The sequence below is a fragment of the Impatiens glandulifera genome, chromosome 7, assembly GCF_907164915.1.
Source record: "Impatiens glandulifera chromosome 7, dImpGla2.1, whole genome shotgun sequence".
NCBI classification, from domain to species: Eukaryota; Viridiplantae; Streptophyta; class Magnoliopsida; order Ericales; family Balsaminaceae; genus Impatiens; species Impatiens glandulifera.
Window position 1 is genome coordinate 45,937,204 of NC_061868.1, and position 12,649 is coordinate 45,949,852.

The following is a 12,649-nucleotide window of genomic DNA, read 5'->3' on the forward strand; positions in this document are numbered from 1 at the left end:
TTTCTCTCATTCTTTACATTTTTTTTGAAAAACTACTCTTTATTGTACACGGACAATCTTGAGCCCCTAATTTCTGTGGAATAATAATTATCATATATACTCACTCCTACACTATTCCTAAATTAGATTTCTACCCTTTAACTTTAGAGAGCTTGTTTTATCCCTTTAATAATTTAAAATATAAAAAAAAAATAATAATCAAATTATTCTATTCATTAATTAAAATATTAAACTAATCTGATATCATTTTACATTTTTATTATAAATTTTAAATATTAAACACAAAAATTATTATACATATATAAAAAAATTTAATTTCATAATTTATTTGTTTAGTAGAGAAAAATTGAAAAGATTGTTAATAATTTTAATTTGGATTCTCAGGACTTGAGTATTTGATGTTTGTAATGGGCCGACAATATGGGCTTGTTGGCCCATCTGAAATAAAACTGGGGCAGGGTGCGTTTGATTCCTACGACTAAAGTTAATGGGCCTGAAAATGAAACGGAATAATAATTAATTAATTAATTAATTAATGCTCTATTGTCGGTGGTGCAAATGGCAGCTGTAATCGGACATGACCCTCTTTCTCACATGGGGAGTGTCGGTGGAAACACTCATATTCTTCACACTACAGATCTCATCTACTTCTCTTTAATGCACCCATTTTTACATTTTTACTATTTTTTTTTTTAAATCCAACCCTAAATTTATATGTCTCCACATTTGTGTATGTATTTTATATTTATATAAGTAGATCTAACTAAGAGAGTGTTCACATTATTATTATTATTTTTTTTGTTTGTATAAGGGTCACTCTACGAGTGATATATATATCATTTCTAGTCAAACTAACATATATTCCGTGTGCGAGTAATAATATAAAAAAACTTGAAAAAATATTACGATAAAGATGTGATAACATTTTAAATTTTATTTTTAACCGTTTTAAGTTTATGGGTGGGTCAACACACAATTCGACCAAAGTATATATTTACTCTCACATATATATATCCAAATAAACCACAGTTCTCGACCCGACAATTCGAACACTTTAAAAATTAAATACCCGACAATTCAGACACTTTAAAAATTAAACATCATTATATATATAGATTAGTTAATTAAAAAGTTGAACTTATATTGTTAAAATGTCACACGTTTATCAGATTTAGTGTTGAATTTAAAATATAAAATGTTATTAGCATATTTGGTTAAAATGTTATACTTGTTTTTGTTAGATTGCATGTTCGAACTACATTTATAATTTTTTTAATTTTATTTTTAACCGTTTAAAGTTTATGGACGGGTCAACCCACAATCCGACACAAGTATCCATTTACTCTCATATATATCCAAATTAACCACAACTATCGACCCGACAATTCGAACACTTTAAAATTAAAGATATATATATATATATAGATTAACCGTTCTAGCTTTTTATTAACTAAACAAAATTAGTTAGTAATTTAGTTCTATAAAGTAGCTCAAATACCAAATGATTTTTCTAATAAATTCTCACTTAAAAAAAACTCTAAATTAGGACCAAGTAAAAGTAAAAGTAAATAAAATCATGTTAATCAGCCACCCAATAAAATAAACTTTAATAGACATTTGTTTAAGTTAGGACCAAGTTAAAAGTAAATAAAATTATTCAGGCAAAAATCTAGCATAAAACTAAAATAAAAGGTTAAAAGACGACAAAAAAGTAAAAACGCGTAAATGCAGTCTGAGTAGAAATGGCTGTTTTTTTTTCGCGGCAAGGTTTAGTAATGGCTCCTCGTCGTCAAATCCCAATACTTAAATAAATCCTCCATTTTTAGTTCATCATCTTCTTCATCCCCTTTCTCTCTCTCTCTAGTTCAATTCAATATGAGCTAAAACCCTGTTTGAATTCATATTTCCAGATTCATTTTCACCCAACAACAAGGTACATCTCGATTCTCTCCTTTTCATGTTCTTTTTCACTGATGATACAAATTTCTTTCTTTTTTTTGCTAAATCTTGTTCCAGATCTTATAGTCTTAGTTTCTTTAACGGGTTTTTATAGATCTTATATTAGCTCGATTGAAGTTTGATACTACATTTAGTTATGAAGATCTGTACTGTATGTAGCAAGATGAAGTATTTCAACATGTAAATCCAACTGGGTTTCTTTCTGAAATCAAGAATTGCATCGTTTCATTCGATCTGTTGATTCTTGAGTACTTATCACAATGTTGGTCTCAAGATCTATGTTCTTATCTTCCTTTTTTTTTTTTATTTTATCAGGTGATCTGTGCAAGAACATTTTAGTTTTAAAACATGGCCTTGGGAAAATATTCCCGGGTTGATGGTAGGAAGTCATCCAATTACTGTTCTACTCTCACGGTTGTGGTATTTGTTGCTGTTTGTCTGGCCGGAGTTTGGATGTTGATGTCATCATCTGTAGTTCCTATTCAAGATATGGAATTGTCTACAGATGAGACAACAACATCTGGGGTTGTTCAAGATCTGAATGGGAAGAATTTTGAGGATACTTCAGGTGATATAAACGCAGTTGATAGAGAAACAAATGTGGAAAGTCAAGAATTGACCACTCAGGTCACTGAGACTACAGAAGATAAGACTGAAAATGAAAGTAATCCGGAGAAAGAAGAAAACGATGAAGTGAAATCTGAAGAATTGGAATCCAAATCGAACCTGTCTGATGATTCGAATTCAGAAGATGGAGGAGGTGAAGCAAAATCTGAGGAGAATACAGGGGAGACTGATCAAACCACCACCAGCACCACCCCAGATTCTGAGGTAGCAGAAAATAAGGATGAAAATAGCAATCAAGAAAACATAGAAGACAACGGGCAAGAAAAGAATTCAAATGAAGTTTTCAAGGCTGCATCCCAATCTGAGATTCTAAACGAAACCACCACTCAGAATGGTCCTTGGTCAACTCAAGCTGCAGAATCGGAGAATGAGAAGCAATCCCAGAAAACAACATCTTTCATTGATTCATCCAACTCTAAGTGGAAACTTTGTAATGTGACAGCCGGACCAGATTACATCCCTTGCCTCGACAATATCAAAGCAATTAGGAAACTTCCAAGCACAAACCATTACGAGCACCGGGAGAGACATTGCCCCGATGAACCTCCAACTTGCCTTGTTCCTTTACCAGAAGGATACAGAAAGTCAGTCAGTTGGCCCAAAAGCAGGGAACAGGTATATTTTCCTCATTTATGCTATTTATTTACAAGAAAGATAACAATTTTTAACTATCAAATTTTTGCAGATATGGTATTACAATGTTCCTCATACAAAACTTGCGGAGGTTAAAGGTCATCAGAATTGGGTAAAAGTTACCGGAGATCACCTCACATTTCCTGGCGGTGGGACTCAATTTAAGAATGGAGCTCTTCATTACATTGATTTCCTCCAGAATGTTAGTGCTTCCCATTTGTAGAAGAAAGATATAGTTGATTACTCAAAAGAGATCTTTTCTAATCTGAGTACTTTTATTTATGCAGTCTTTTCCTGAAATTGCATGGGGAAAACAAACCCGTGTAATATTGGATGTTGGATGTGGAGTAGCCAGCTTTGGTGGCTTTCTGTTTGAAAGAGATGTACTTGCTATGTCTTTTGCTCCGAAAGATGAACATGAAGCCCAAGTGCAATTCGCACTCGAAAGAGGTATCCCAGCTATATCGGCAGTTATGGGTACCAAGAGACTGCCCTACCCCAGTAAAGTTTTTGATCTTATCCATTGCGCCCGATGTAGAGTTCCCTGGCATGTTGAAGGTATACATATTGTTTTATTTGTATTATTTTTGGAGATTCTTCATGGTTATGGTTATGTCTATTGCAGGTGGCAAGCTTCTTTTGGAGTTAAATCGGTTATTGCGCCCGGGTGGATTCTTTGTGTGGTCTGCTACTCCTGTTTACAGGAAAAACGAAGAAGATTCTGGAATTTGGAAAGGTGCGCATTTACAAATTTGATTTCATAAGATTGATTTTTTATTTTTTTTGTAGTATGATGATGTTTAGGCTCTTTTAAATGCTATTGGCAGCCATGTCTAGATTAACCAAGTCAATGTGCTGGGAGTTAATGGTGATTAAAAAGGATAAATTGAATGAAGTTGGGGCAGCAATATACAGGAAGCCAATCACCAATGACTGCTACGAGAATAGGCCTAAAAATGATCCTCCATTGTGCGACGATGACACCCCTGATGCTGCATGGTACTATTTATAATTGAAATAGCAAAATTGCTAATAAAAATGGACTATAAAAACTTGAGCACTTTTGACTTGTGTCTGCTGTTTGTCAGGAATGTGCCTCTCCAGGCATGTATTCATAAGGTGGCTGTGTCTGCATCAGAAAGAGGTTCAAAGTGGCCAGCGAAATGGCCGAAAAGGTTGGAGAAAGCACCATATTGGTTGAAGAGCTCTCAAGTTGGAGTTTATGGTAAACCTGCCCCAGAAGACTTCACCAATGACTATGAACATTGGAAACAAATTGTTTCCAGTTCGTATACCAACAGTTTGGGAATCAACTGGTCTTCTGTAAGGAATGTCATGGACATGAAAGCTGTTTATGGCGGGTAAAAAACTCTTTGATTATCCATTTTGGAAACACGGTTTTCTCATAGTGAGATTTTGTTTGGAATCCAGATTCAGATGATTATTATTATTTTTTTTTTTACTTTTCAGGTTTGCAGCAGCCTTGAAAGATATGAAAGTATGGGTTATGAACATAGTCCCAATAAATTCTCCAGACACGTTACCAATAATTTACGAGCGCGGTTTAATTGGGATGTACCATGATTGGTGTGAATCATTCAGTGCATATCCTAGAACTTATGATCTTATTCATGCAGATAATCTCTTCTCTGATATAAAGAAAAGGTAATTAGTTTTTCAAGCTCTCAATAAGAAACATAACTGTTGCTGTCAACAACTCTGAAAATACGATTTTATTTAAACGACAGGTGCAATATAAAAGCAGTGATTGCAGAAGTTGACAGGATATTGAGACCCGAAGGGAGACTTATAGTAAGAGACGACGTGGATACAATAGCCGAGGTTGAGAGCTTGGCTAAGTCATTACATTGGAAGATACAAATGACATATTCAAAAGATGAAGAGGGGTTCTTGTGCGTTAAAAAGACAGTTTGGCGTCCTGTTGAGATAGAGACCATTATGTCAGCAATCGCGTAAGCGAACTGAAATTTATAGTATATATAGACGCCTACCTATTGTTTAAACTCTACGAATTCGTAGGTTAAAAACAGGAATAGGATTTTTATTGCCTTTTCGTCAATTGTATTGGTGCTATTCAACATTTTAGGTTTTCGAGATTCCACTTGTCTTGGAACTATATTGGTATTGTCCTCAATTTTGAATATGGAAGTTCTTGTAATGCAACAAATTGTTCTTTATAATGTATTTTGTCAAGGTTGGTGCATCTTTTTGGGAAAATTCATTCACATTATTATAAGTAACCTAGCAGAAAGTTCGGTTTTATTACTAAGAACGCTTATTTAAATAAATACAACTCCGATTACAAATAAATTAAAATTTTCAAATAATTGTGTGACCCTTGCCCATCACCAATACCACCTTGAGGAGGTGCAAGGAAAAAGCAACTAACTTTAACAACTCTTCATGTTTGAGAAAAGCCAACCCTACATGTTGGAATTTCTAGAGCTTGTTTGGAGTTGGTTAGAGAGAATGATTAGATAGAGGGGTTAGTTTGATATTGTTTTTCTTTTTTGGTTAGTTATTTTTTTTTTTAATTAAGGAGAACTAGCACGACACCTACAATCATGACCCGCTATTCTATTCAAAATGCTTCTCCGTGACCTCTTGGTCTTTTAAACCGATTCTTACCACTGTGAAACCTTAGTGGAGTTAGTTAAAATTATCTTATTATATCTTTTTTCATTTGACCATTCAATCACTCGAAATATTACATAAAAAAGAAGAGGAATTCAATCAATTAAAATTCAAATAACCTACTTTTCTATCAAGTAAAATTATTTACTTTTTCAAAAAAACCCATTACAAACCTTAACTATTCTAGCTAATATCAAACTGATTCCAAACAAAGCCTAGAGTTTAAGACCCGACATTCCTTTCTTCTTTGACAATAAACTAATTACTAAGCACCCACTTAATACCTTTTTCTCATTAATAATAATACAAAAGATGAATGAAAACTAGCTCTAGGCTATAATCAATATGCATGCGCTAGGAAGCTAGCTTGTTTGATTTTTTGATGTATTTGAGACAACAAATAATGAATAATATTTAAAAAAGTTCATTTTAAAATTTAATAAACAAAAGTTATTTTTTTTTATCAAATAAACCAAGTAATCATAACCCAGAAACTAAAAATTCTATTTATATATTATTCTAAATTAAATTATGCTTAAAATATAGAAAATAAAGAGAGAAGAGTAAGGAAAACATTTATTTGTTGCATTCTGAGTTTATAATAATAATTAAGATATTGTTGTCAGTAGCTGTAGTACTGTCGTTTGTCTATAACTTAAGTTTAGGAAATTGGTCTGGTCACAAAATATTATATTAATTATGTTTTGATCATATCCCACTTACTCCCTTAATCAAATATAAAAGTGGTGTGACAAACATTCCTAAATAAATAAATAAACAATTAATTACATCCTCGTATGTACAGGTTTACTTGTCTTAAATAATGCAAACAAACAACATTTTAAATATATTATCACATTCCCTATTTGTCTGCCATTTCATTGAAAAGACAAGTTGGCAGCTCCTTAATAAGAAGATCATGTTATTGTTGTGTTCATTTTTCTCTTGTAAGTTCATCAATCAATCATGCCACCTTCTTCTTTGATCTTCACAACCCTTCTTCTTACTTCTTTCTTTTTTGTCAATTCTGAATCTTCAAGATTGCCCAAAGCAGCTTATTATTGGGAACAAATGTTACCTAAGAAGATTCCCACCCCTTCTTCCGCTCCGTCGAAGGGAACAAATTTCGAGACAAATTCGATCGACTCTTCTTCTTTCTCGGGCGCGACACAGAATGATCGGAGTCATCCTTCGATTGAAACTAAGGTTTAGGCCTATGTATAGTTTAATTATAAACGAGTCTATTGACTTGTAAATATAACTTTGAGTATATACTTTGGAGTTTTGACACATTTAATTTGATCAATATATATATGATATGCATGTAAACAACTATGCCAATTTACATAGTTGAATTTTTACAATTAATTAATGTATGTATGTATGATCGATATTCTTCTTATTTCTTTTGGTAAGGCCTACTTATACTTTTTTTTTTTTTTAATTTTGCTTTCTGTGGATGATAAAAGCTACCAAACATCATCATTAATGTCAATAGATGTACCATGTGATGAGTTTAATTATTCTTGATCATCATGATTAATGTCTATAGAAAATAATGACTAACAAATAGTTGGGAAAATCAAATTGGGACTTGGAGTATTTCATTTTGTGTATTTGGATTGTAATGTTTAATTAATTAACAACTTATTAAAAAATACTTAAGAGTAACTAATTGGGACTTGGAGTATTTTCGTTGAATTTTATATAATTTAAATTTTAAATAAAAAATATTATAATAATTAAACCACTTAAAAACTTACCCGACCTACCTTTCATCAATTTTATTTTTTGAAACGCAACAAAATTCGGGAAGAATGTCAATTTTATCACTGAACTATAATGGAATATTAATGTATATCACTGAACTAATTTTTGTTCGTTCATACCACTGTAGTTGAGATTAATGTTCGTCTATATCATTTGTTAACAAAACATCCAAATCCGTTATCTTTTTCGTTAAAAGATGACACATGTGATTAACATGTCATTTTTTAAAAATTAATATATATTATATTTTTTTTTCATATTTCTAAATAATAAAACTCTTACATTTTAGATACACCGATTCATACATTTACCCAAATTCATTTTTTTTTTTAAATTAATATATTTTAAACATTTATTTTTATTAACATTTTTAAAATAATAAAAGTTGATTAGGAGAATAAGAATCAGAGAAGAAGAAGGGTGGACTTAGGACATTTGTAGTAGAATCCTTAAAATGTGTTCTATCTCTATTATGAAGATAAATAATATAAAAGTTGTAAAAAAATGATTTATCAAATTTCCTATCCTTATAATTTTTTAGGGATGATGAACAATGAATCTTTATATTTAGGAATTACTGTAGTATCCATAAATAATAAAATAATATATTTAGGGATTACTATAGCATCCCTAAATAATAAGGATAAAGAATCTGATTTAGAATAATTTATATTTTGATTCTCTAAAATAGGGATATTATTATTTTTAGGGATACAAAATAAGAAAATTGATACAAATGCCCTTAGTTAATTAGGGCATTAGAGTGAAATTATTAATAATTTTGTAAATGTTTTATTATTTAAAATTTTAAATAAATAAAAAAATATATAATATATATTAATTAAAAAAGATGACATGTCAATATATTAATTAAAAAAGATGACATGTCAATTCTACATGTCATCTCATTTAACAGAAACTTAAGGGGGTTAGAAGTTTGGTGGAGTAGTGACATAGATGAATATTAATCTCAATTTCAGTGATACGAGCGAACAAAAATTAGTTCAATGATATACATGAATATTTCATTATAGTTCAGTGATAAAATTGACATTTTTCCCCAACAAAATTCTCAATCTTATTTTTATATATAGAATCTAATCAGGAATTATTATGAACGAGTCTGCCGTATTAGTTTATAGGATCGATTACCAAATTTTATAACAAGTTTTTATTTAGAAAAAAATTGTTAATATAAGTAATTAGTTGAATGAGTATATAGTCTATTAAAAATGTTTTTTTTTATTCAAACTAAAATAAGAAATAGCATAAACTAATCTACATATGATTATGGAGTGAAATTGAATGATGGCCCCGGTCATTTTTAATACGATTTTCCTAACAAAAATCTGATAATCATAAGGCTCTCTCTATATATAATATGTATAGAAAATCCTGAAGATAATTAAGTATTTAATTCAATTGACTTTATATATAAATTATAACAAATTGCCATCATGACATCATTAATATATATTTTTTATTTTTATTTTTAATGGGACGAATTCTTTTATCTATAAAAAAAAAAGGGAGTGAGATGATTTGTATCCAACTTGATACATAGAAAATAGTATTGAGGTTTAAAAAAAAAAAACTCTAAACCATTCCAAATAAATGAGATTATGTATTGTAATTTGTAGGGAACTTCTCTATAGGTAATACAAAATTATATTTTGGCTATATTATTTAAACTAGACATCTTATTACAATGAACAATCAAGGTGTTAATCAGAGTTTAATGCTTTTTCACAAAGGTAATCAAGCATAACAAAAAAAAATATAATGGGTTGATTTCATTTGTACTCTGTTTTCTTTAAAAAAAAGTAAGTTAGAATTAAAATTCTTAAATTTATTAAGCTATATAAAAAACATAAATAGTATCATTATAAGAAGTCGTCTTTACAATGCAAATCTAATAGAAATTTAAGCATTGAATTGTTTTTTTTTTTTTTAATTTATTTATTTCCTCATATCCTTTTAACTATCTCTCAAGCTATATATTATAAGTAACCCTTTCTAAATTACTATTTTTCATGTTTGTAGTTATAATCGATTTTTAGAAGTAACCTATTTCCTTCTAAATACGAATTATTGGACACTTTCAAAAGATGTTTCGTCTACTTTAGAGTTTAGTCCTTCAAGCAATGTGTCACTTCACACCTACTGGAATCGCGAAAACAAAAGAAAACAACTAAATAAAACATATACAAAATTTATAGTGGTTAAGCTAAGCCAAAACAGACATACATTACATAAGCTTTATTATCAAAACTAATAAAGGAGTATTACAAAGTTTATTGGAATGACATTTTTTTTGTTTTGTTTTTGGATGAAGGGCACACAAAACATTCATCATTTATCTTCCACCATCTAATCTTTCATTCATACGATCTCTCAAGCTATCATAAGCTTTAGTACTTTCGGAATAACCATTATAATCGATTTCTATTAGAACTGTAGTTTCATCGGTAGATGAATTAAACTGATCATCTGCCCAAGGATGAATCTCTGTTTTCTTTAGCCCCTCCAGCACCATAGCCACTTCTTTCATGCTAGGCCTTTCGACCCCGCTCATCCTCAAGCATCTTTGGGCTAAGTTAGCCACGCCCCTCATCTGATCCAAACTTTCCTTATTAACAATTTTACTATCCAATATCTCTATTAGACGCCCTTCATTCATCGCACAAACCAAATGCATGGCCAAGTTCTTATGTTTTTCAGGCCTCTCAAAAGATAATGCTTTTTCGCCCGTTACCAGCTCCACAAGGACTACCCCAAAGCTATAAACATCGCTCTTCTCCGTTAATTGGTTTGAAAAGAAATATTCCGGATCCAAGTAACCGAAAGTCCCTTGAACAAGAGTAGCTATTTCGGTTTTATCCGCAGGAACAAGCTTGGAAGCCCCGAAATCAGAAACTTTTGCAGTATACATGTCATCCAAGAGTATATTAGCGGATTTGATATCCCTATGGATGATCGGGATAGAAGCTGCCGAGTGCAAATAAGCCAATGCTTCTGCAGTATCTGCAGCTATCTTCAAACGCATATCCCACGTGAGCAAAGGAAATGCAGAATCATCGTCATGAATGCGCTGCGAAAGAGTTCCATTCGTGATGAACTCGTAAACTAAAGAAGGGACTTCCGTCTCTAGACAACATCCTATAAGCTTCACCACGTTTCTATGATTGATTTGTGACAGGATGATAACTTCATTAACGAACTGCTCTGTTTGGCTTTCGTCGCTTATCTTAGATTTCTTAATGGCCACAACTCTGTCATCGGTCAATACTCCTTTGTAGACTGTTCCGAATCCGCCCTGCCCGATAACTCTGTCTTCACTATAGTTGTTCGTCGCCTTCTTGAGATCTTCTATAGTGAAAATCTTTATCGTTTGATCGCGTGACGATGATTCATGTTGTGAGAGCTTCTGTTGTAGTAACAAGCCCCCGTTTTGATTGAAGAAATTTTCCCTAAGTTTTATGATTTTTCTTTTCCTTTGAATCCAATATAACCATGAGCATGCAACTACCAGGACTAAAAGGCCAATGGTAACACTTAGAGCAATGATTAGTATTTTGGAATTATTACCCTCAATCTTTGGAATACAACTCAAACCATCTCCTTCGAATCCTTTTTTGCAGGAACAAGAGAAATTTCCCATTGAATTTTTGCAGTCTGCATTCAAATTGCATGGATTTGAAGCAGACATGCATTCATCAATATCTGCAAAAATAAGATAAGACATCTCTTTAGATCAATGATCTGAAATGTTAAAACTGAAATTACCAGTGAGGTCTAATAGTCCATACCATAACAGCCATTAACAAGATAAGGATTCCCTCGATAGCCCGAAGAACAATTGCAGAAATAGCCAGGTCCATTAGTCGAGTTGAAGCAATCACTATTAATCGCCTTGCAAGCGAAGCTCGAAGAATTCTTCCTTTCTTCTTCGCAAGTCTTATTCCCAATCGCCCAATCCAACATAACAGGAAAACTCTTCCTATCTAATAGGCCACGAATGTCGGATAATGTAAAGTTGAAAGCGTTGGTTTCGCCAAGAAAAGCATGGCTGCACGGATCAAATTCCCAAACATTCGTATGATTATTTAAACTGCCAATTCCAAGCCCATAGAGCTTTACCTGTTTGGGTATAGAAGTCTGGCAACACCCAAAACCAGAGCAAGATCCATTGGTAACATCCTGAGGACTAGCGCAGAGAGATACACAACCGGAAGTAAAGTTAACATTTAAGGTGCCTACACCTACTACTACAGTATCACAACCGATACCCATCAACTTGTTTTTCGTATCGGAGAAGAAGAAGTTGTTTGGCAGAACTTGGGTCGCTATTAAGGTCTCCTCATTGATCGGATCGCCAGACTGGTCGTAGCAATTACGAGCAACACGTGATGAGACACGCAATTGTCCATGGTGCATTACGTCCAGCACTTGAGGGGAAGTTTTTGTGTTACGACCCAGAAATGGTCGGGGAGGATTGAAATGGGTGTCGTTGCAGACGATAAGGTAAGACGGTTGTAGATAGCAATCTGGGGTTGTGCCAAAGGGGAATGTGATGTTGACACCGCCGCATGTGGTGGTGCAGTTTGGACTTGGCTGCCTTACCGATACTCCCGGCGGCACTACTATTGTCATGATCAGAAAGAAGAGACCAGACATGGATTTGAGGCAATTCATGATGTTTTTTTGTGTAGTTTTCTCACTGATTCTGAAGTTGGTTATGCCAAGTATCCTTAAGCTTCTTCTTGCTTATAATGGCAAGGCCATTGACCATGAAAGGCATCCTTTTTTTTTTGGATAAATTTCAAACATGTTAAGAGGAGATCAAGCATCGGAGTTTTTTTGTTTGTTTTCTTTTTGTCCTTTAGTGTTTGGATTATTATAGAAACTTTGACAAGTTAAATAACATTGACAACTAATTAAATAATCTATGTTTGACACTAACTAATTAAATAGTTTACGACTTAAATGTTATTTATAATTTACC

General features: G+C 32.4%; 2 protein-coding genes across 2 annotated transcripts; one reads left to right on the forward strand and one right to left on the reverse strand.

The window, feature by feature from the left end:
* The first annotated feature begins 1,773 nt into the window (after window positions 1-1,773).
* On the forward strand, window positions 1,774-5,443 carry LOC124944541 (probable methyltransferase PMT24). Its single transcript, XM_047484821.1, has 9 exons — window positions 1,774-1,933; window positions 2,275-3,201; window positions 3,272-3,421; window positions 3,507-3,777; window positions 3,845-3,955; window positions 4,047-4,218; window positions 4,308-4,580; window positions 4,690-4,884; window positions 4,968-5,443. Exons 2-9 carry the CDS (start codon window positions 2,308-2,310, stop codon window positions 5,194-5,196), a joined length of 2,295 nt encoding a protein of 764 aa, XP_047340777.1. The 5' UTR covers window positions 1,774-1,933; window positions 2,275-2,307; the 3' UTR covers window positions 5,197-5,443.
* A 4,557-nt stretch (window positions 5,444-10,000) lies between these two features.
* Window positions 10,001-12,369, reverse strand: LOC124910052 (putative wall-associated receptor kinase-like 16). Its single transcript, XM_047450676.1, has 2 exons — window positions 11,454-12,369; window positions 10,001-11,367 (listed from the first exon to the last, which is right to left on the reverse strand). The coding sequence occupies exons 1-2, from the start codon at window positions 12,337-12,339 to the stop codon at window positions 10,001-10,003; spliced, it is 2,253 nt and encodes a 750-aa protein (XP_047306632.1). The 5' UTR covers window positions 12,340-12,369.
* Between the last annotated feature and the right edge of the window lie 280 nt (window positions 12,370-12,649).